We start from the raw sequence: 24,457 nt of genomic DNA, 5'->3' as shown, positions 1-24,457 counted from the left end.
TTAATACACGCCAGTGATCTGTGCAAGAGATCAGTGTGTGCATTGTTATAGGTCCCTATGGGACCTATAACACTGCAAAAAAAAAAAAGTAAAAAAAAAGTGTTAATAAAAGGTCATTTAACCCCTTCCCTAATAAAAGTTTGAATCACCCCCCTTTTCCCATAAAAAAAATAAAACAATGTAAAAAAAAATAAAAAATAAACATGTGGTATCGCCGCGTGCGTAAATGTCCGAACTATAAAAATATATAATTAATTAAACCGCACGGTCAATGGCGTACGTGCAAAAAAATTCCAAAGTCAAAAAAAGCGTATTTTTGGTCACTTTTTATACCATTAAAAAATGACTAAAAAGTGATCAAAAAGTCCGATCAAAACAAAATTCATACCGATAAAAACTTCAGATCAGATAAAAAAGTTATAGGGGTCAGAAGATTACATTTTTAAACGTATAAATTTTCCTGCATGTAGTTATGATTTTTTCCAGAAGTACTACAAAATCAAACCTATATAAGTAGGGTATCATTTTAACCGTATGGACCTACAAAATAATGATAAGGTGTAATTTTTACCGAAGTATGCACTGCTTAGAAACGGAAGCCCCCAAAAGTCACAAAATTGCGTTTTTTCTTCGATTTTGTCGCACAATGATTTTTTTTTCCGTTTCGCCATGAATTTTTGGGTAAAATGACTAATGTCACTGCAAAATAGAATTGGCGATGCAAAAAATAAGCCATAATATGGATTTTTAGGTGGAAAATTGAAAGGGTTATGATTTTTAAAAGGTAAGGAGGAAAAAACGAAAGTGCAAAAACTGAAAAACCCTGAGTCCTTAAGGGGTTAAATATCATATCTGCTTTCCCCCCTCCCCTCTGATCCCACCAGGGGGTCTTCTCTCTTCCTGGCCCCTTATCTGTTTGATTATAGGATGGGACCAGAGTGCATGACTTCAAAAAAGCCTTTGACTTCAAAGGAGATGTAAACAAACAGCCAGACCCCCAATAAAATTCAATACACAAACCCACAGTCTGAATGACCTCTCACCCATGGCTTGGATAATACATCACACAGTTATAATTATAATACACATATAGGATTTTAATAATCAGGCCTTGGGCCTGACAACCTCCCAACTAAGCAACCTGCGCTGTAGATCTCATCCTCTGTTTGTTTGAAACACTTTTTTTTTATTGTGTATGCTTTGAAATGTTTTGTACTGGTGTTATGTACTTCACAAAAATGTACCGTATTTTTCGCCCTATAGGACGCACTGGCATATAAGACGCACCCAATTTTAAAGTGCAAAACCTAGAAAAAAAAAGATTCTGAACCCAACAGTGATCTTCAACCTGTGGACCTCCAGATGTTGCAAAACTACAACTCTCAGCATGGCCGGACAGCCGTTGGCTGTCTGGGCATACTGGGAGTAGTTTTGCAATATCTGGAGGTTCGCAGGTTGAAGACCACTGGATAGGAGGTAATACTCACGTGTCCCCGCCGCTCCGGACCCGTCACCGCTGCCCTGGATGTCGCTCCATCGTTGTTGCGGCGTCCCCAGGGTGTCCCCGTTGCTCCGGACGTCTTCTTCCCCGGGATCCACGCTCTCCGTCATCACGTCGCTATGCACGCCGCTCCTATTGGATGACGGGAAGGAGAGCGTCGCCATGCAGGGGATCCGGCACGGAGCAGACACCGAGGAGGCAGGTAAGGTCCCTCCCGATGTCCTGTAAGCTGTTCGGGACGCCGCGATTTCACCGCCGCGTCCCGAACAGCCCGACTGAGCAGCCGGGTTAGTGTCACTTTCCCTTCAGACGCACCGGTCAGCTTTGATCGCCATGTCTGAAGGGTTAATACAGGGCATCACCGTGATCAGTGATGTCCTTTATTAGCCGCGGGTCCCGGCCGTTGATGGCCGCAGGGACCACGGCGATAGGTGTGTATTCGCTGTATAAGACGCACCAACTCCCTCCCCCCCCCCCCCCCCCCGTTTTGGGGAAGAAAAAGTGAGTCTTATACGGCGAAAAATACGGTAGTGAGGCTCCCGATTTGTTTTGTGTCCCTTCTTTGTTAGTAGCATCATTTAGGTGTTCCCTAATTCTTGCTTTCAATTTACGGGTTGTACACCCTACATACTTTAGATTGAAAGCTTCACATTCAATAATGTAGATAATGTTTGTGGAGTTACAATTGAGATATTGCTTGATTTTGTGAGTGTGAGTACCTGTGGTATCACTGAATTCTGTAAATTTGCGTATAACTCCACAAGTTTTGCATCTCATAGCTCCACCTCTATAACAGCCAGTGTTATTTAACCAGTTAGTTGCAGAGGGGGATGCTGATGTGACCAAACTTGGAGATAGCTTGTCCCTCAGAGTGGCAGCCCTTTTAGGTACCACTGCCACACCTACAGTTAAAATTCTAGACATTTTATCATCATCTTTCAACAAGTGTATATGTCTATATATAATATTTTTAATGCTGTTAAATTGTGGGCTATATGTGATGGCCAGTACTGGTTTAGAATTGGACATATTGAATTTGATGTTATGAGGTTAAATTTTCCGACTATTTTTGTGAAGTGGTTTGATAAGATCTTGACGATTTTTCAGTTCACAATCCTTTTAGCTTGCATAATATTTGCTCGTCTATAGCCCCGCTTCATCAGTCTATTTTCCAGACTTTTTGCTTCCCCAAGGTATTTGGATTGTGAAGTGCAATTTCTTTTGATCCTTGTTAGTTCACCTATAGGGATGGCTTGTGATGGGTGATTACTATCTGCCCTCAATACTGTATTCCCTGATATAGGTTCTCTAAACGTTAAATCAAATAACCACTCGTTACAACCAAGGTATGTAGAATACCATCTCTGAATGCACAATATGTCAAACCTTGAAGCAAATGGGCTACAGCAGCGAAAGACCATAGGGGTGTTATTTCTGTTAGCTATGAACAGGAAACAGGCTACAGTTCTCACAGGCTCACCAAAATTGGACAATGGAACACTGGAAAAACATTGCCTGGTCTGATGAGTCAATTCCAGCTGTGCCATGCAGATGACTGTATCAGAATATAAAAGCATGGCTCCATCCTGCCTTGTATCAATGGTTCAGGCTGGTAGTGTGAGTGACATTTCCTTGGAACACTTGGGGCTGCATAGTATCAATTAAGTATTGTTTAAATGCAACCACCTACCTAAATATTGTTGCTGCACCTGTTCATAATCTATGACCACAGTGTACCCATCTTCTGATGGATACTTCCAGCTCGTTAATGCACCAGGTCACAAAGCTCACATCATCTCAAACTGGTTTCTTGAACATGACAATGTGGTAGAATTTCAAGTAGGAACTGAAGCTAGCAGAAGAAAAAGGTGATCCTCCTGGTGCTCACCTGGTATGGAATAAAGAAACCGATATGGACAGGAAAAGAATATAAAAATGTAATCCTTTATTAGGCGCTATGGACTACGCTTTTCGAGGGGTGGGATCCCCTCTTCCTCAGGTCCTCTGATTGGTTTAGTGTTAAACACGTCATATTTATACAGAAAAAAAACCTGCAAAACATATTCATGGATACACAGATATCGTAAAAGTTACAAAGAAATAACTAGTAACTTCGGCGATGGACAATAAGAAAAAATAAAATAAAGAGCTGCATAATCGGATGTTGGTAAAATCACAAAATTCATACGTTAAAAACAGGTCAAAAGTGTGTGTGTAGCTGGGATGAAAGTGAGGCGGGTGGTATTCGCATTCACAGTGTTAATATGCAATCATAGAACAAACGCTGCACTTGATATTCCTAGGGAGCCTGTGGCAAAGCAAAAAGCCGTACAGCCCAGATAGCGGCACAGATAGAGATGGGAGATGGCCGCAGGTCGAAACGCCCCGGGCTCGTCATGGACCTCAACAAATGGTATGTATCAGATAGTGCTCATTGAGAACACTGCTATTCTTGTTAGTAATATGGAGTGCCATACCCAATTTGCTTAGACGGGCAAAACATTAATAATAATCATATCATACAATAATAAATAGCCATAAATAATTAATAGAGAAAAGACAATAACAGTCAATAATTTTGTGGGACTAAATTAAATAAAAATAGAAAATAGATGGTACATGATTCGGAAGTACATGGACGAATTACTGAGTTTTTATCAGATCAATTCCGTGGCTTCATTTAGGCCAAACGGTTGTAATGAGTGCAGAGTATAGATCCAGTACATTTCCTTCCGGCACAGGACCTCAAAGCAATTCGATACTGATGCGGGAATGGGTTCTATCGGCATAATTGAAATTATATTTTGTTCTTCCTTCTTATGTGATTTAACAATATGCCGAGAGAGCCCATGTTGTAAGAATCCTTTTTGAATATTATTTTGATGCCGATTTAGGAATAGATGTAGTTGATAGGTTGTACGTCTGATGTATTGTTTGCCACATTTACAGGTTATCAGGTAGATGATAAATGATGTTTGGCAATTCATGTAAGATTTAATCAAGTGTTAGTGTGGATAGACAGCAAAGACATCTCAGTTTACAACATTTAAAGACACCCTTTTTTGAAAGACCAGGGGTATTGATGGAAGTTTTTGTATTTTTTTTTGTACGACTAGGGGCAATAATATTGTGCAGGGATGGAGCTCTGCGGAATGTAATGCCAGGTTTAGAGGGTAGTGTCTTCCCTAAATATGGATCAGATTTTAAAATTGTCCAATGTTTGTTTAAAATACTTAGAAACAATTTTGTCACCACCTACTCAGGGGGGCATAAAATAATTTGATGTTTCTGTTCTTCCCATCGGGTGGTTGGTTCTTTTACCTTGTTTTAATTGCTTCTTCATTAGTCTCATTTCTTTCCTCTCTTCTCTCTGTTTCAATAGCTGGTTTGTCACACTTATGATGTCCCTCAGTGTAACTCGTTTTACTGTCAGGTTGATTTTGGGTGTCCACTGGGTTGGGTAGACAGTTTTCTTGGGTGTTTTGACTTGAGAATATGCGTTATTGATAAGTTCTTTGGTGTAACCTTTTTCCAAAAAGATTCCTGATAATTTTGGCCTGCTGTGTGAAAGTAGATTGTTTGGTACAATTTTTCTTAAATTTGTCGGAACTGGCTGTAGGGGATATTAGTTTTCCATTTATGGTAGAGACCGCTTAGGAAGGGGATGTAACTATTAGAGTCCACCAGTTTAAAATAGGTAGCTGTGACTATTTCAGTGCCAATGTGGGATATGGCAAAGTCTAAAAACTCAATGGTGCTGGTGGAATAATTAGGGGTTAAAGTTAGACCCCAATCATTTTTATTTATTTGTTTGATGAATTCGTCTATTTGTGTAGTAGTCCCCTTCCATAAGACAAATAAATCATCGATATATCTGCGGTAGACAATGGCATGGTCTTTAAAAAGGGGGCTTGAGATGATGTATTTATTCTCAAAACACCCCATAAACAGGTTGGCGTACGAAGGGGCCACCCGGGTCCCCATCACAGTGCCTTTCATTTGATGATACGTTGTCCCATTGAAGGCAAAAAAAGCAAAATCTAATCGTCTGAGTTCTTCAAATAGCTGAAGAACGATATGATTTTGCTTTTAAAAAATCAACTATGGGAAGACGACATGGTACTTTTAACCATGGATGTTACTGCACTTTATACAAATCTAGACCACGACTTGGGGATTTCTAGTGTACATCTATTCCTAGAAAATGACACAAAAATCCCCCCAGAGCAAATATCCTTTTTACTCCAGTGTTTAAAATAAATTTTAGAAAATAATTTTTTTTACCTTCAATGGGACAACATATCATCAAATTAAAGGCACGGCGATGGGGACCCATGTACGCCAGCCCTTTGTACGCCAACCTGTTTATGGGGTGTTTTGAGAATAAATACATCATCTCAAACCCCCTTTTTAACCCCTTAAGGACTCATGACGTACCACTACGTCATGAGTCCGCTCCCGATCTATAACGCGGGGCCATAGCGGGTCGGGCCTGGCCTCTAACAACAGCCGGGACCCGTGGCTAATAGAGCGCGGCATTGATCGTGCTGCCGCGCGCTATTAACCCTTTAGACGCGGCGTTCAAAGTTGAACGCCGCGTCTAAAGTGAAAGCATGCCGGTTAGCTCAGGGAGCTGTTCGGTATAGCCGCGGTGAAATTGCGGCATCCCTAACAGCTTACAGGACAGCAGGAGGGTCCCTACCTGCCTCCTCGCTGTCCGATCGCCGAATGACTGCTCAGTGCCCGAGATCCAGGCATGAGCAGTCAAGCGGCAGAATCATCGATCACTGGTTTCCTATGAGAAACCAGTGATCAATGTGAAAGATCCGTGTGTGCAGTGTTATAGGTCCCTATGGGAGCTATAACACTGCAAAAAAAAAAAAGTGAATAAAGATCATTTAACCCCTTCCCTATTAAAAGTTTGAATCACCCCCCCTTTTCCCATAAAAAAAAAACACAGTGTAAATAAAAATAAACATATGTGGTATCGCCGTGTGCGGAAATGTCAGAATTATAAAAATATATCGTTAATTAAACCGCACGGTCAATGGCGTGCACGCAAAAAAAATTCCAAAGTCCAAAATAGTGCATATTTGGTCACTTTTTATTTCAAGAAAAAAATGAATAAAAAGCAATCAAAACGTCCGATCAATGCAAAAATGGTACCGCTAAAAACTTCAGATCACAAGTGCGACAAAATCAAACCTATATAAGTAGGGTATCATTTTAATCGTATGGACCTACAGAATAAAGATAAGGTGTCATTTTTACCAAAAAATGTACTCTGTAGAAACAGAAGCCCCCTAAGTGTTACAAAATGGCGTTTTTTTTTTCAATTTTGTCTCACAATGATTTTTTTTTCCCGTTTCGCCATAGATTTTTGGGTAAAATGACTGATGTAATTACAAAGTAGAATTGGTGGTGCAATAAATAAGCCAGCATATGGATTTTTAGGTGCAAAATTGAAAGAGTTATGATTTTTTAAAGGTAAGGAGGGAAAAACAAAAATGCAAAAAACGGAAAACCGCTGAGTCCTTAAGGGGTTAAAGACCATGCCATTGTCTACTGCAGATATATCGACGATTTATTCGTCTTATGGAAGGGGACTACTACACAAATAGATGAATTCATCAAACAAATAATTAAGAAGAAAAATTGTACCAAACAATGTACTTTCACACACGAGGCCAAAATTCTCAGAAATCGCTTTTTGGAAAAAGGTTACCCCAAAGAACTTATCAATAACGCATAATCTCAAGTCAAAACCCTCACCCAAGAAGACTGTCTACCCACCCCAGTGGACACCCAAAATCAACCTGACAGTAAAACGAGTAACACTGAGGGACATCATAAGTGTGACAAACCAGCTATTGAAACAGAGAGAAGAGAGGAAAGAAATGAGACTAATGAAGAAGCAATTAAAACAAGGAAAAAGAACCAACCACCCGATGGGAAGAACATAAACATAGAAACAATTTTGTCACCACCTACCCAGGGGGGCATAAGTATTTTAAACAAACATTGGACAATTTTAAAATCTGATCCATATTTAGGGAAGACACTACCCTCTAAACGTGACATTACATTCCGCAGAGCTCCATCCCTGCGCAATATTATTGCCCCTAGTCGTACAAAAAAAAAAATCCAAAAACTTCCATCAATACCCCCGGTGTTTCAAAAAAGAAGGGTGTCTTTAAATGTGGTAAACTGAGATGTCTTTGCTGTCTATCCATTAAACATCAAAGTTACAGTTTTTCAAGCACCCATACTGGAGAACAACACTTGATTAAATCTTACATGAATTGCCAAACATCATTTATCATCTACCTGATAACCTGTAAATGTGGCAAACAATACATCAGACGTACAACCTAGCAACTACATCTACGCCTAAATCAGCATCAAAATAATATTAAAAAAGGATTCCTACAACATGTGCTCTTTCGGCATATTGTTAAATCACATAAGAAGGAAGAACAAAATATAATTTCAATTATGCCGATAGAACCCATTCCCGCATCAGTATCGAATCGCTTTGAGGTCCTGTGCCGGAAGGAAATGTACTGGATCTATACTCTGCACTCATTACAACCGTTTGGCCTAAATGAAGCCACGGAATTGATCTGATAAAAACTCAGTAATGCACCACTTTGATCCATGTACTTCCGAATCATGTACCATCTATTTTTCTATTTTTATTTAATTTAGTCCTACAAAATTATTGACTGTTATTGTCTTTTCTCTATTAATTATTTATGGCTATTTATTATTGTATGATATTATTATTAATGTTTTGCCGTCTAAGCAAATTCTTTTCTGTCTAAGTGCTCTCTGATGACACGTGTCTCGGGAACCGCCCAGTTTAGAAGAGGTTTGCTATGGGTATTTGCTTCTAAACTGGGCGGTTCCCGAGACACGTGTCATCAGAGAGCACTTAGACAGAAAAGAACAACCTTAACTTCAGAAGCTCATAAGTACTGAAAGGATTAAGATTTTTCAATAGAAGTAATTTACAAATCTGTTTAACTTTCTGGAGCCAGTTGACATATAAAAAATGGATAATGGATAATTTCCTGGATAACCCCTTTAATATTGCTGGAGGGTAGCCTCGCTCAAGGATTCGTGATATAAGTGCCTGTGCTTGTTCGAGATATTTTTCATGGTTGCAGCCATGAAATGTCTCAGTACAGAAGAGTCTTTACACATCACTAGGGCCGATAAGGGAGGTTCTACAGTAATATGGAGCACTTTAGCTTATAACAATGAAATACAGCGCCATTTAAGCGATCAATCTACATATGAAAAATTTGTTGAAAATCCAACAAGACGTATATTGGATCATCTCAGATCACTACTGAGAAGACATGCAGAAAAAGCTACTGTAAGTTTCAAAACAACTGAAACTTATTCCCACTCATCCAAAACCAGCAAAAATTTATGTTTTACCTAAAGTGCACAAAAATCCAATAAATCCCACTGGTAGACCTATTATAGCTGGTATTGGCTCTCCTACTGAAACTTTATCTGGTTATCTAGAATGGCTCATTTCACCACTATTGAGGGGCATTCCCACCCTATTAAAAGGACACTAGTGAACTCACTGCTTTCTATGACTTCATATGGCAGGACTCATACCAGCTTGTGTCCCTTGACAGAGAGCCTGTACACCAGCATCCCACATGATAAGGGTGTACAGGCTATGTATACCTTTCTTGATTATAGTAATAAATCCCAACGCTTTATTGATTTAATCAGCCAATCTCTGCAGTTTGTATTGCGCAATAATGTTTTCTTGCATGAGGAGCAGTGGTACAGGCCGGCCCGTGGCACAGCCATGGGCACACCTGTATCATGCACTTATGCAAATGTATTTTTTGCCCTCTATGAACAGTAATGTGTTTGTTCCCCACAACAAATCATAACATCAGATAAATGAAATACTACTTAACATATGTAGACGACGTGTTGATAGTGTGGGACGGATATCCCGATTATTTCATGCAATTTTTGAATAATACAAACACCGTAAACATGCTTTTCACCAGCCATTTTGAGGCTAAATCCCTAGACTTTCTCAATATACGTCTAGAGATAAAAAGTAACATCTTACAAACTTCTGGATATCGAAAAGATATGGGTAAAAACTAATTGTTGCACTACCATAGTTCACACCCCAGTTATATAAAAGATAATATACCATACAGCCAATATTTAAGGTTGAAAAGAGCAGACAGCAACCACAAAAAATATCTGGAACAAGCACAGGCACTTACATCACGATTCCTTCAGAGAGGCTACCCTCCAGCAATATTAACCCCTTGGGGACAGAGCCCATTATGACCCTAAGGATGGGAGCATTTTTTGCAAATCTGACCACTGTCACTTTAAGCATTAATAACTCTGGGATGCTTTTACTTATAAATTTGATTCCGAGACTGTTTTTTCATGACATATTCTACTTTATGTTAGTGGTAAATTTTCGGCGATACTTGCATCCTTTCTTGGTGAAAAATTCAAAAATTTCATGAAAAATTTGAAAATGTTGCATTTTTCTAACTTTGAAGCTCTCTGCGTATAAGGAATATGGATATTCCAAATAAATTATATATTGATTCACATATACAATATGTCTACTTTATGTTTGCATCATAAAGTTGACATGTTTTTACTTTTGGAAGACATCAGAGGGCTTAAAAGTTCAGAAGCAATTTTCCAATTTTTCGCAAAATTTTCAAAATCGGAATTTTTCAGGGACCAGTTCAGGTTTGAAGTGGATTTGAAGGGTCTTCTTGTTAGAAATACCCCATAAATGACCCCATTATAAAAACTGCACCCCTCAAAGTATTCAAAATGACATTCAGTAAGTGTGTTAACCCTTTAGGTGTTTCACAGGAATAGCAGCAAAGTGAAGGAGAAAATTCAAAATCTTCATTTTTTACACTCGCATGTTCTTGTAGACCCAGTTTTTGAATTTTTACAAGGGGTAAAAGGAAAAAAATCCTCTCAAAATTTGTAACCCAATTTCTCTCGAGTAAGAAAATACCTCATATGTGTATGTCAAGTGTTCGGCGGGTGCACTAGAGGGCTCAGAAGTGAAGGAGCAACAATGGGATTTAGGAGAGGGAGTTTTTCTGAAATGGTTTTTGGGGGGCATGTCCCATTTAGGAAGCCCCTATGGTGCCAGGACAGCAAAAACACCCACATCGCACACTATTATGGAAATGACACCCCTCAAGGAACGTAACAAGGGGTATGGTGAGCCTTAACACCCCGCAGGTGTTTGACAACTTTTTGTTAAAGTCGGATGTGTAAATGAAAAAAAATATTTTTCCACTAAAATGCTGGTTTTTCCCCAAATTTCACTTTTTTACAAAGGGTAATAGGAGAAAATGCCCCCCAAAATTTGTAACCCCATTTCTTCTGAGTATGGAAATACCCCATGTTTGGACATCAAGTGCACTGCGAGCGAACTGCAATGCTCAGAAGAGGAGGAGCGCCATTGAGCTTTTAGAGAGATAATTTGTTTGGAATGGAAGTCGGGGTCCATGTGCATTTACAAAGCCCCCCGTGGTGCCAGAACAGTGGACGCCCCCACATGTGACCCCATTTTGGAAACTACACCCCTCACGAAATGTAATAAGGGGTACAGTGAGCATTTACACCCTACTGGTGTTTGACAGATCTTTGGAACAGTGGGCTGTGCAAACAAAAAAATTACAATTTTCATTTTCACGGATCACTGTTCCAAAAATCTGTAAGATACTTGTGGGGCGTAAATGCTCACTATACCCCTTATAACATTCCGTGAGGGGTGTAGTTTCCAAAATGGGATCACATGTGGGTATTTATTTTTTTGGGTTTATGTCAGAACCGCTGTAAAATCAGCCACCCCTGTGCAAATCACCAAATTAGGCCTCAAATGTACATGGTGCGCTCTCACTCCTGAGCCTTGTTGTGCGCCCACAGAGTATTTTACGCCCACATATGGGGTATCTCCGTACTCAGGAGAAATTGCGTTACAAATTTTGGGGGTCTTTTTTTCCCTTTTACCTTTTGTGAAAATAAAAAGTAAAAGGGCAACACCAGCATGTTAGTGTAAAAAAATTTTTTTTTTTTTACACTAACCGGCTGGTGTAGACCCCAACTTTTCCTTTTCATAAGGGGTAAAAGGAGAAAAAGCCCCCCAAAATTAGTAGTGCAATTTCTCCCGAGTATGGAAATACCCCATATGTGTCCCTAAACTGTTCCCTTGAAATACGACAGGGCTCCGAAGTGAGAGAGCGCCATGCGCATTTGAGGACTAAATTAGGGATTGCATAGAGGTGGACATAGGGGTATTCTACGCCAGTGATTCCCAAACAGGGTGCCTCCAGCTGTTGCTAAACTCCCAGCATGCCTGGACAGTCAGTGGCTGTCCAGAAATGCTGGGAGTTGTTGTTTTGCAACAGCTGGAGGCTCCGTTTTGGAAACACTGCCGTACAATACGTTTTTCATTTTTATTTGGGGGGGGGGGGGGGGGGGGGGGCAGTGTAGGGAGGTGTTTATGTAGTGTTTTACTCTTTATTAGGTGTTCGTGTAGTGTAGTGTAGTGTTTTTAGGGTACATTCACACTGGCGGGTTACGGTGAGTTTCCCGCTAGGAATTTGCGCTGCTGCGAAAAATTTGCCGCAGCTCATACTTGAAGCAGGAAACTTGCTGTAAACCCATACGTGTGAATGTACCCTGTACGTTCTCATGGGGGGGGGGGGGGGGAACCTCCAGCTGTTTCCAAACCACAACTCCCAGCATGCACGGTCTGTCAGTACATGCTGGGAGCTGTAGTTTTGCAACAGCTGGAGGCACACTGGTTGGAAAACCTTCAGTTAGGTTCTGTTACCTAACTCAGTATTTTCCAACCAGTGAGCCTCCAGCTGTTGCAAAACTACAACTCCCAGCATGCACGGTCTGTCAGTACATGCTGGGAGTTGTAGTTTTGAAACAGCTGGAGGCACACTGGTTGGAAAATACTGAGTTAGGTTCTGTTACCTAACTCAGTATTTTCCAACCAGTGTGCCTCCAGCTGTTGCAAAACCACAATTCCCAGCATGACTGATCACAGAAGGGCATGCTGGGAGATGTAGTTATGCAACAGCTGGAGGTACGCAACTACAACTCCCAGCATGCCGAGACAGCTGTTTTCTGTGTGGGCATGCTGGAATTTGTAGTTTTGCAACATCTGGAGTGCTACAATTTAGAGACCACTGAACAGTGATCTCCAAACTGTGGACCTCCAGATGTTGCAAAACTACAACTCCCAGCATGCCCAGACAGCAAACAGCTGTGTGGGCATGCTAGGAGTTGTAGTTTTGCAAGATCTAGAGGGCAGTATAGAGATCACTGTGCAGTGGTCTCTAAACTGCAGACCTCCAGCTGTTGCAAAACTACAAATTCCAGCATGCCTACACAGCAAACAGCTGCACGCCGCCGCAGATCTCCGTCGCCGACCACCGATCCCGTCGCTCCGCTGCTCCTCTTCGTTTTCCCCGTTCTGCCCCGCCTATTGTGGGTGGGCAGGACGGGGAAAACGAAAGTAAACCCCTCCGCCCCTGATCTGCTATTGGTGGTCGCGTCTAGACCACCAATAGCAGGGAAAGGAGGGGTGGCACCCGTGCCACCTCACTCCTATCGCTTTAGGGGGATCGTGGGTGTCTTAGACACCCGCGATCCCCCTTCTATTCCGGGTCACCATAGACCCGTAATGACCCGGAATCGGTGCAAATCGCAAGTGTAAATTCACTTGCGATTTGCGCCGATCGCCGACATGGGGGGGGGGGGGGGTCTACTGACCCCCCTGGGCATTTGCACGGGGTGCCTGCTGATAGATATCAGCAGTCATCCCGGCCCGGGCACGCGGTGGGGACCGAAATTCCCACGGGCGTATGGATACGCCCTTCATCCTTAAGTACCAGGACGCAAGGGCGTATGCATACGCCCTTCGTCCCCAACAGGTTAAATAAAGCTCTAAAAAAGCAGAGAGAAAAAAAAAAAAAAAAGACGTGAAGAATTGCTCAAGCCAAAAAATAAAAATACTTAAGCCAAAAAATGTTTTACATTCTCCTTTGCAAATTCCCCCATGAACGACACAATAAAGAAAATTATTTACGAAAATTGGTTCATGATTGAACAAGATGCTGATCTGGGAGTACAGGCAAAGGAGAAACCTATCATCACCTTCAGAAAGTTCTCTAAAAACAAAAAAAAAGGATCCCCACGTTTTCTCACATATATGACTGCATGTCATGAAGACAATGCTGAAGGTTGAAAATTTGCGGGGCTAGAACTCAGACAAAATCCCAGAGGGAGTAGATCGTCACACTTATTTATTACGCCGAGAGGCACTTTGGATAATAAAACTTGACACTGAAAAAAAAAAAAAAAAGGAGACACCTTACTATGAAAAGTAAGTGAGAGTGCACTTTCTAGGCTGGAACCCCGATAACGTGTACCAATCAGTGCACACAAATGCATAAAATCATTATAAATCCATATACTTTATTAAACTCACAAAGTTAAAACATACATAGAAAAGTACAGAATACATAAAATGAGAGGCACTGGATCACTATAGAAAGGCAGGTATAGGTCTGTATATGATATAGTTACATCAGAAAAAGTATACAGGAATAGTCACATGTATATATGTCAATAAGGGCTAAGGATACAAGTAAACCACAGTATGACTGTAACAGACGTGTGTCAAAATGAAAGGAACATAGCACAGTGCCCAAGCAAATTATCAAGAATGCTAGACCATACCTACCAACCCCAAAGGGTCTGGCATTCTTGATAATTTGCTTGGGCATTGGGCTATGTTCCTTTTATTTTGACACATGTCTGTTACAGTCTTATACTGTGGTTTACTTGTATCCTTAGCCCTTATTGCCATATATACATGTGACTTCCTCTAAACTTTTTCTGATGTAACTATATCACATACAGACCTATACCTGCCTTTCTATAGTGATCCAGTGCCTCTCATTTTATGTATTCTGTACTTTTCTATGTATGTTTTAACATTGTGAGTTTAATAAAGTATATGGATTTATAATGATTTTATGCATTTGTGTGCACTGATTGGTACACATTATCGGGGTTCCATAATAAAACTTGACCCTACTGGCCCACTGGGATTAAATGAACGAAATGATTTTTCTGCGTTCCCGTGAATGCATTATTTTGTGCTCTCTTTCTATATTGGGGTTTTAACTTTTGTTTTTATAAGTTTTTTCACTGTCTTGCACATTTATTTGTATGACACAATTCACATGATGTCTGTTTTGCATACAAAAGTATTACTACCACTGGGAGGAGTGCACACACCTGGCACACACCTGCTCAGCAGTGCCTGAAAAACTCTTTTTGTAGGAACATATTAATGGCAACCATACTTACCATGGCTGTCATGAACTGAAGACCTCCTGGAAACCCGATGCTGATCTCTACAAGATGGAGATAAGCATCCAGAACGCACATGTTCAGGCAAGCAGCACAATGACTACACCAGAGCGCCGCTTGCCTGAAGTGTTAATCAAGCAACAATGCCCCAAACTCAGAAGAAGATGCCGACTCAGAAAGCAGCTGGATCATTCATATAGGAATACCCCTTTAAACGGTGGAGAAATGGCACATTTTCTCTGACATGATACATATCACCATGGCATAATCCAAGACATGGCCTGGTTTTTATTTATGGTCAGGGGCATTTTACGGGCTGTGCTTCCCTTTTTTACTGTGGTATTCTAAAGAATTGTGTGCCTTCAAATTTATAGCAATAATTCTGTGCATGCACTTTCTCAAAATAAGGTCCAAGAGAAGAAGAATTTAGGCAGACTTTGCCCCTTCTGCTATACCGCAACTCTTTTTACAAATGTGATCAAAAGAAAGTGGGAAAAAAAGTTTTTTTTCTAAATTCAAAAACCTTTTATATGTTGTACATCTTGGCAAAGCACTAACCTTTCTAATATGCTTCATACGAAAATGTTATTTCCTTTTTATAGAAATCATGGCTTTGTCCAAGCTGAAGCACAGGCATGGACAAAGTCCAGTAAGTAAGGCTGTGCTAGTACTCCTATGTGCTTTCTCCTGTCTGATAGGACAGGAGAGAGTACAGAGGAGAGCCATCAGACAGGAGAGAGCACAGAGGAGAGCCATCAGACAGCACAGAGGAGAGCCATCAGACAGCAGAGAGCACAGAGGAGAGCCATCAGACAGCAGAGAGCACAGAGGAGAGCCATGACAGCAGAGAGCACAGAGGAGCCATGACAGCAGAGAGCACAGAGGAGCCATATCAGACAGGAGAGAGCACAGAGGAGCCATATCAGACAGGAGAGAGCACAGAGGAGCCATATCAGACAGGAGAGAGCACAGAGGAGCCATATCAGACAGGAGAGAGCACAGAGGAGCCATATCAGACAGGAGAGAGCACAGAGGAGCCATATCAGACAGGAGAGAGCACAGAGGAGCCATATCAGACAGGAGAGAGCACAGAGGAGCCATATCAGACAGGAGAGAGCACAGAGGAGTGCCATCAGACAGGAGAGAGCACAGAGGAGTCCTATCAGACAGGAGAGAGCACAGAGAAGTGCTATCAGACAGGAGAGAGCACAGAGGAGTCCTATCAGACAGGAGAGAGCACAGAGGAGTGCCATCAGACAGGAGAGAGCACAGAGGAGTGCTATCAGACAGGAGAGAGCACAGAGGAGTGCTATCAGACACGAGAGAGCACAGAGGAGTGCTATCAGACACGAGAGAGCACAGAGGAGTGCTATCAGACACGAGAGAGGACAGAGGAGTGCTATCAGACAGGAGAGAGCACAGAGGAGTGCTATCAGACAGGAGAGAGCACAGAGGAGTGCTATCAGACAGGAGAGAGCACAGAGGAGTGCTATCAGACAGGAGAGAGTACATAGGGGTACTAGCCCACCCTCACATACTGGACTTAGTCCATGCCTGTGCTTCAGCTTGGACAAAGCTGATTTTATAAACCATGATTTCTATAAAAAGGAAATCAAATTAGAAAGCTTAGTGTTTTGCAAAGATGTACAACATATAAAAAGTTTGCCCTTTTAAGTTTGGTTTAGTCTGGGTACAGTAGTATAACTAAGGACGCTATTTGCACCTGAATGCATTACTGTCTCTCTGCTAACCTGATGTTTGTATCCTGCACTATATGAAATAAAGAAGGAGACGTTTTAAGAATAAACTGGTTTTTGCTGGACTTTTAGGTTTGTTTTTTGTGTGTATATATAATTATTATAATTTTGTTTGCATTAGTTTTCTGGTGTCAAGCATTAATAAAATCCTACCAATAAGGCACAGAAATAACTGAACTGAGTTGAGTGCCTTTGAAATTCTTGAGTGTAATCAATCTGATCTTAGTATGGTATTTAGGATAACTACCTAAACACAGTTGGGCTCTGTTTTATATACAGAGCTGAAGAACCTATTTAATAGCTTAGCCTTTTTTTTTTTTTAGCCCCGTGATCAACTGCCCATTACCATTATTAAAAACAGTCTTTATTTTATATAAAAGGTTTACTATAATTTTTTGGACACAATTACATCATATTGCACATCTAAACTAGCATAGTTCAACGGTGCAATAAATTCTGCTAAATTGCTAAAATTAACATGTATTGGATGTGGATTTTTTGTGGCTTAGACCCTCTACCTGAAATACCTGTTGACAATCTGCAGCATTTCTGCAAAACCTATAGTATGGCACAGATTTATCAATCTGCCTGAAATCAAAACTGTCTGGTTGCTATGGGTAATACCAATCACAGCTCAGCTTTCATTTCAGATTTAATGAGCTCTGGTAAAAGAAAAGCTGAGCTCTGATTGGCTGCTATGGGCAAAACCAGACAGTTTGGTTTTAGGCAAATTATTAAATCTGGGCCTCTCTCTCTAATTCACTAATGGTTTTTCAAGGTGTTGTCCCAATCAGGTTAAATCCTGCCGTAGAGCCCTTTTAGAGAATATGAAAATCATATGCTCTGTAGCCATGTCTAGGGGCACTTGTTCTTCACATCAATCGCAATCACATCACATCACTTGCAATCAGAAATAACTGAGCACTTAAAAGTATATCAAAAAGTACATGTATTTGTCTCCAAGCCAATTCACAACATGTTCTTACAACAAAACACACATTGTCTTCTCAAGAATACACATATAAAGACAAGCAGAACAACATTTCTCTGTATTAAGTTCTTTAGAAATCGTAAATGTTACAAAAACATTTGCAAAAGAATAGCATTCTGTAAAATTAAAGATTATAACTTACCAAAAAATAAATAGTTGTAACCCAAGAATAGATTTGTCTCTAACCGAGGTAATATATGCCATCTTTATGTCAAAACTGAAAATGGATGCCACAGCTGAAAAACAACTGGCCTGGTTTAAACATTCTGCCATGTCTGACCTATTGAGCAAAAGCAAATATATAGATCTCACGTACAACAATTTGTATCTTAAACTATTTGTGTTATATAAAAAGCCTTGTACTACTTGAATTATTTCCTGCCAGCCTTTAAATGTCTGTAAAAAGGCTGACAGGGAATGCTGGGGTATGTAGTTCTGCAGCAGCTGGAAAGTCGTATAATGCTTCCAATGCTACAGAGTGTTGTCATGAGTATGTTGAGCCTGCGGTAATGATCAGACACAACGAACATTCAAATAACTGCCTGCTAATGTATGATTAGGTAGCACCATATAGTTTTTGTTTTCTTTATTATTAAAGCATTTATTTTTAAGCAACATTTTACAAGTAATGAACTTGCCACAAGTGTAGGAAAAATCCAGAACTGGATATAGTCCAGGAGCTTTCTAAAAGTGCTTTGGAAAAAAAGGCAATCTAGGAATCTCTGTGTGATCAATGAAAAAAAACTATCCATTTAACTAAAGCATTGTCTATGCCTTAAAAATAAACTGCAGCCCAGTCCCATTTACTTGGCGTTAAAAAAAATATAAACTTTATCTCTGGTATTACATGTTTTCCTTTGTGGTGGATACAACCCTGGTTTTGGCTTCAAGAGACATGGTGACAATATACACAGTGAACAGAGGCAGAAGCAGACAAATCCTTACATTGTGTAGTGGCCATGCTGCGTTACTGGGGCTCAGCCCCTATGTATATGAATAGAAGCTGATGACTTCTACACAATGTATGGAGCTGTCTGCTTCTGGCTCTTCACTTTGTACATGGGTGCTGAGGCTCTAGCAAACTGATAATTGGCAGGGTGCCAGGTGTCAGGATAGGCCATCAGTATCTGATTGAGGTGAGTCTAAGGATAGTCAAGCAATGAAAAACTTCCAGAAATCATCTTTAAAGAAGTTCTTCAACTTGGCAATGTTTGTAAGTCCCATAAAGAATGACTAAAGTGCTGGAAATGCATGTACAGGACATTTCACCTCTACTTTTGTGATTGGTGGATGTGTCAGTTGTAGAACTCCCACCAATCAGCTAGTTATCCCCTAATAGTTGAAACCCCCACCAATCCTGCAAACAGAGGTAACTGTCACCTGAATAAATTTAGCTGCAGAACAGAGCTCTATTTATTTTCTATTGGGCTTCCAGACATTGCCAAATGACAAATTCGGCAATTTTGGAAGCTCTATAAAGAAGAAATGGACCACTGCTCCATTCTATTGAGGGATAATAAACCTTCTTTCTCAGAGTCAGTGTGAGTCTTGGTTGTCGGACCTCCACTGATCAGATTGTTATCCCCTATACTGTGGGCAGGAGGTAACTTCATGTTGGGAATACCCTTTTAGATATACTACAATATTGAACAGATCCACAGATGGACAAAGCAGAAACCGTTAAACTTCATAACTAAAGATATAAATGGATGCTATGTTTACAAAAGACTTTTCATTATTAAGGACATCAATACTTCAAAAGGTATTTACTTCCCAAGGAACAAATTCCTGCTGAAAGATTTACAATTCCCAGCTCCAAGGTTGTGCCCGTCCCAAGGGAATAAACAGGTTTCATATTAATAGAAATTATAACAATGATGGTCAGCATTAACAGCACAAGGTTAAGCTACATCAGCATATACATATGGAATATTGCATTTAGTTTGCCTTTCAATAATCCATTTTAGAATTTATCTTTTTCATGTCTTGATTTAACTTATAATTGTAATGAAGCTCCTATTACAGTTATACACGTGACTTGAACCATACCCAGAACTGCTAGATTACATACACTTGTGTGACCTTCTGGCAGAATGCGGCGAGACATTTTGGAAGCTGGACCAATTCTGACAAAGTTATCAGCTGAGGGGGATGTCCATATTAGGCTGGGTTCACACTACGATTTGAACAACGGTTCCCGTATACAGCTGGGAGGAGGGGTGGGCGGAGCTTAATCGCTGCACCCGCACTCAGCCGTATTCGGGAACCGTAGTTAATGTATGTCTATGAGCCGACCGGAGTGAACCGCAGCCTCTGGTCGGCTGCTTTTTGGCTGTATCAGTTTCCCGACCGCAGGCAAAAACGTGGTCGACCACAGCCGTATACGGGAACCGTAGTTCAAATCGTACAGTACAGTAATAGTACAGCTGCCAGACTCCACTCATCTGACTTTTGAAGAGCATTCTTTTCCTTAGAGCCTACAAGCAAAAAGGCCACATCCTTTCTGAAAATCAGCACCAGGACAACATAAAAGATTCACAGTCACATGTATAGAAGAACGGGGTCTTCTAGACATGTGACTGACAAATTAAAAGAGGTGAAACCCCTTTTTATGTCCGCTCTGGGCTTTAATGTTGATCAAGATTGGTTCAGCTGCCAAAATGGCTGCCTCCATTGTGTGTAGTCCATAGTTATACCATAAAGGCATTGCTACATACTTTTTGCAACAAAGTCCCTTGTATCATTTTAAAAAAAAATCAAGCTGTAATATCTACCGATTAGTGAACCAAAAAGTGCTCTATATAGTACAGAGTATGCTGGTGTCTTGAAATACTGTACTTTTGAAAATATAAATATATATATTTATATATTGCAGTATAAAAGTGCAATGCTACTTGGTAGCAAAAAGGGAAGAACCTCCGAGAGTCAGTTTTAGAGAGAGAGAGAAAACAAAAAAAGCACACCTTTATAGTCTGACATGATGTTGCTGGGAGTGTCCAACGCTATCTACATTTATCAGTTTGTCAATTTTAACCCAGACACATTGGTAAAAATCTGAAAATCAGCATGGCACAAAAAATTACTAGTGTATTATATTAAACTGACCAAAAGATAATAACTTAAAATATGGAGGTGTTGGAGACCCAAGTCCTAAAACCTCAAATGCATTACATTACAGAGTTATAACTTAAAAGAAAAATACAACATAGGTTTACAAGACAGAGAAAATATGCAAGAAATCTAGGCAAGAGGGTATTAGCCTTCGCTGGCTCGACTAATAGTAAGTGCTTTAGACTGACACATGGGAAGCAGTCATTTTATGGGCTCTATCCTATCAATTGGACAGAAATCTGAGGTTATAAAATGAAATGTTCCAGATTTCTGAGGAAGTGCTAGGCTGAATCTTTGTTCATTAAATGACTACCACCGTGTCCATATACAAATGGTACATAATGATACAGAAAAACACCCAAAACAATATTTTTATAAACTATTTCTAATAGTGCTTAAAGAATCTAAGCACAAAATATCGGCTTTTTTTAGAATTACTAAATAGAAAATCTTAGCAGTTACCATAAAAAAAAAATATTTCTGTTTATACATGCACCTGAATTAAAATATATAGTTTTTACAGCTGTGTGATAAATAAACATGAAAACTAATTTGTACACAACTTATTCTTTCTAATTTCTTTTCCTGAGACTTTGTGTGAAAGGCATTGCAGAGTTCTCACTGAAAACCTGGAAAGGTTACCAAATGACTGCACACTAGAAACGTAAACTAAAGCATCATGCTTCTATCACATGTGTGCAATATTCTGCCATTGGCATTAACAGACAAGTGCTTTCGAGAACATAACATATTTATATTTAAGGCCTAACATGTAAGAATACGAGCCTCAGTTATGGATCAATCTACTGTTTAAAATGTTAATACATTGCATTCCTTGTCATTTATTGACCCCAAATTACAACTTATCCAAAGCTTTCAATAACTCTGCTATCTTCAGAGCTAAAATCTCATTGCAGGCTATTTTTCCCGATTTCCCCTAACACATACACAATTGGCTGAGCATGCATGTGTTGAGAGGTAAGCATCTGCTAGATCTCTCTAACAGTGGCTTATTTCCCTTCAAAACAAAAAGATCAGGCATGTTTAAAGCCAGCTGCCCAATCCTTTTCTTCCCTGACATCTGCCATTGGTAAAAAGCAGGGAGGCTGACATGTATTGGGCTTTAAAACATCCTACCAACAGGCACTGCAAAAAAACTTATGTCTAAAATATCCACTGCCCAGAGCTTAGAAAATCTGTTTGGGGGGGGGGGGGGGGGGGCAATTTTTTTTTTTGTTTTTTTGCAGTTTTTAAAAGTACCCAACAGAATTGTGCGAGTAGCCCTGGATTATATTACAGATTACAACTCATTGTTAGTACAAGTAATGCAATGTATTACACATTTTAAAGAAGATTGTATTTATTTATATAAGGTGAATTTTTGTATAAAGGACCAAAAATAGTCATCACATGTCTGTTAAGTATAGTTTGGGGGGCAGTATTACAATACTATTTATTCAGCTATCCCTTTAGTTTTTTTTTTATTAAATTAGTGTTAATTTTCTCCTCAACAAAAAAATTTGGAAGCCAGGTTTAGACAAAATCTGTACCCCTCACTTAGGTAAATAAAAAAATAGAACAATTGAATGATTCAGAGTCAGGTTGACTACAAATAGGCTTGGCCAACAAAAATCATAGGTTCTGCCTTTAACCACTAAAATGGTGCTGGGCTTTAGCAGAAATATTTGGCTTTGGGTTATACATTAACAAGTTAGAGTAACCTAGTAGTTCTTACTACTGCATGCCATGACTTTACTAGCAGAAAAATATACCATATATAGTAGGAGTTTTATGAAGTAGCTAAGTGTAGATGGCCATGACTATATGAAGGCGCTACAAAAATTCCAGTCAAAAGAAAAAAAAGTATACAAGTTAGAAAAAAGAAAATGCATTCAATGTCTACAATCTTTTTGTGTATAACTGCTGAAAACTGTGGTTCAGTAACAGTCAAGCATTACATCTAGTCAAAAAGCAGTCTTGTCAGGACAGCATCTTCAGAGGTCAATGCAGTAGCGCACGTCCATCCACAATCAAACCAATCCAGAATCTTTGGCCATGCTGTAGAAAATCCCTTTTTTCTGAAGAAGGTTGCTTGGAGAGTCAAACTCGACAATTTGGCCTTTGTCAAGAACTATCACCCTAAAAATCAAAACAGATAAACCAAATGGTCAGTGATCTAGAGCTTCAGTACATCCAGCTCTGGGATGAAAAAAAAATTGTGACATTTTGCGTGGCTCATTAACCACTTAAGGGCACAGCCTGTTTTCACCTTAAGGACAAGGACCACATTTTCAAATCTGGCATGTGTTTCTTTACGTGAAAACAGCACTGCTATCAGCAGCCAGGAACCTGCTGTTAATGGCAGACATCAGCGATCGCGCCGATATCCACCATTAACCCCTCAGAGGCCATGAACAATACAGATCACGGCATCTGCGGTAATGTGGGCATTTCAATGGAAGATTGGATCGCCCGCAGCACTGCCACGGGTATCCTCCGATCATTAAACTTTGAGGCCGGAGGTCCCCTTACATGCTCCGGCTGTCATCCCGGGGTCTTCTCTTGTCTGACATTGTACAGTATATGCAATCCAATGAATGCTATAAATACCGTATTTATCGGGGTATACCACGCACTGGCCTATAACACGCACCCTCATTTTACCAAGGATATTTGGGTAAAAAAAGTTTTTTACCCAAATATCCTTGGTAAAATGAGGGTGTGTGTGCGCGCATGTAGTCCCCGATATACCCCCAGGAAAGGCAGGGGGAGAGAGGCAGTCACTGCCCGCTTCTCTCTCCCTGCCTTTCCCGGGATCTAGAGCCCTGCTGCCGCCGCTTCTCTCCCGCTGGCTATCGGTGCCGCTGCCTGTTCTCTCCCCGCCGATAGCCAGGGGGAGAGAAGTGGCGCCGGCAATGGGGCAGCGGCGCCGATAGCCAGGGGGAGAGAAAAGGCAGCGGCACCCATTGCCGGCGCCGCTGCCCCGTTGCCTCCCCCATCCCCGGTTGTATAATTACCTGTTGACGGGTCCACGCTGCTTCAGGCCTCCGGTGTGCGTCCCCTGCGTCGTTGCTATGCACTGCACGGTGCGGCGCACTGACATCATGCGCCGTGCAGTGCATAGCAGCGACGCAGGGGACGCACACCGGAGGCCTGAAGCAGCCGGCGTGTGTGTGCGCATGTGTATACCCCGATACACCCCCAGGAAAGGCAGGGGGAGAGAGGCCGTCACCGATAGTCAGGCACCGATAGTCAGGGGGAGAGAAAGGGCAGCGGACCGATAGCCAGGGGGAGAGAAGGGCCGGCAGCAGGGCTCTAGACCCCAGGACAGCCAGGGGCAGAGAAGCCGGCAGGTCTCTGCACCTGCAAAGCCGCTGTAGTTCATGGATTTAAAGCGCCGCTTTAAATCATTGAACTGCAGTGGCTTATCGGCATATAAAACGCAGGTAGACTTTAGGCTAAACATTTTAGCCTAAAAAGTGCGTGTTATACGCCGATAAATATGGTAGTCCCCTATGAAGACTATAAGAGTGTAAAATAAAAAAAATAAAAATGGTTAAAAAGTCCCTCCAATAAAAATTCTAATGTATTTTCCTATTTTATCCAAAAAAAAGCATGAATAAAAAATATATAAATTCTAAACCTATTTGGAATTGCCACGCA

At 40.7% G+C, this 24,457-nt stretch overlaps 1 protein-coding gene across 3 annotated transcripts in view; it reads right to left on the bottom strand.

The window, feature by feature from the left end:
- Positions 1–17,634: 17,634 nt before the first annotated feature.
- ABCC1 (ATP binding cassette subfamily C member 1) overlaps positions 17,635–24,457 on the bottom strand; it is a 222,725-nt gene continuing 215,902 nt past the window's right edge. For all 3 annotated transcript variants that reach the window (XM_056536365.1, XM_056536367.1, XM_056536366.1), the window contains one exon: positions 17,635–22,933. In XM_056536365.1, coding sequence (XP_056392340.1) covers positions 22,825–22,933 — 109 coding nt within the window. In that variant the 3' untranslated portion in view covers positions 17,635–22,824. The remainder of the gene's footprint in view (positions 22,934–24,457) is intronic.

This window comes from Hyla sarda, chromosome 8 (genome assembly GCF_029499605.1).
Source record: "Hyla sarda isolate aHylSar1 chromosome 8, aHylSar1.hap1, whole genome shotgun sequence".
NCBI lineage: Eukaryota > Metazoa > Chordata > Amphibia > Anura > Hylidae > Hyla > Hyla sarda.
This window is presented reverse-complemented; position numbering and strand designations above follow the sequence as displayed.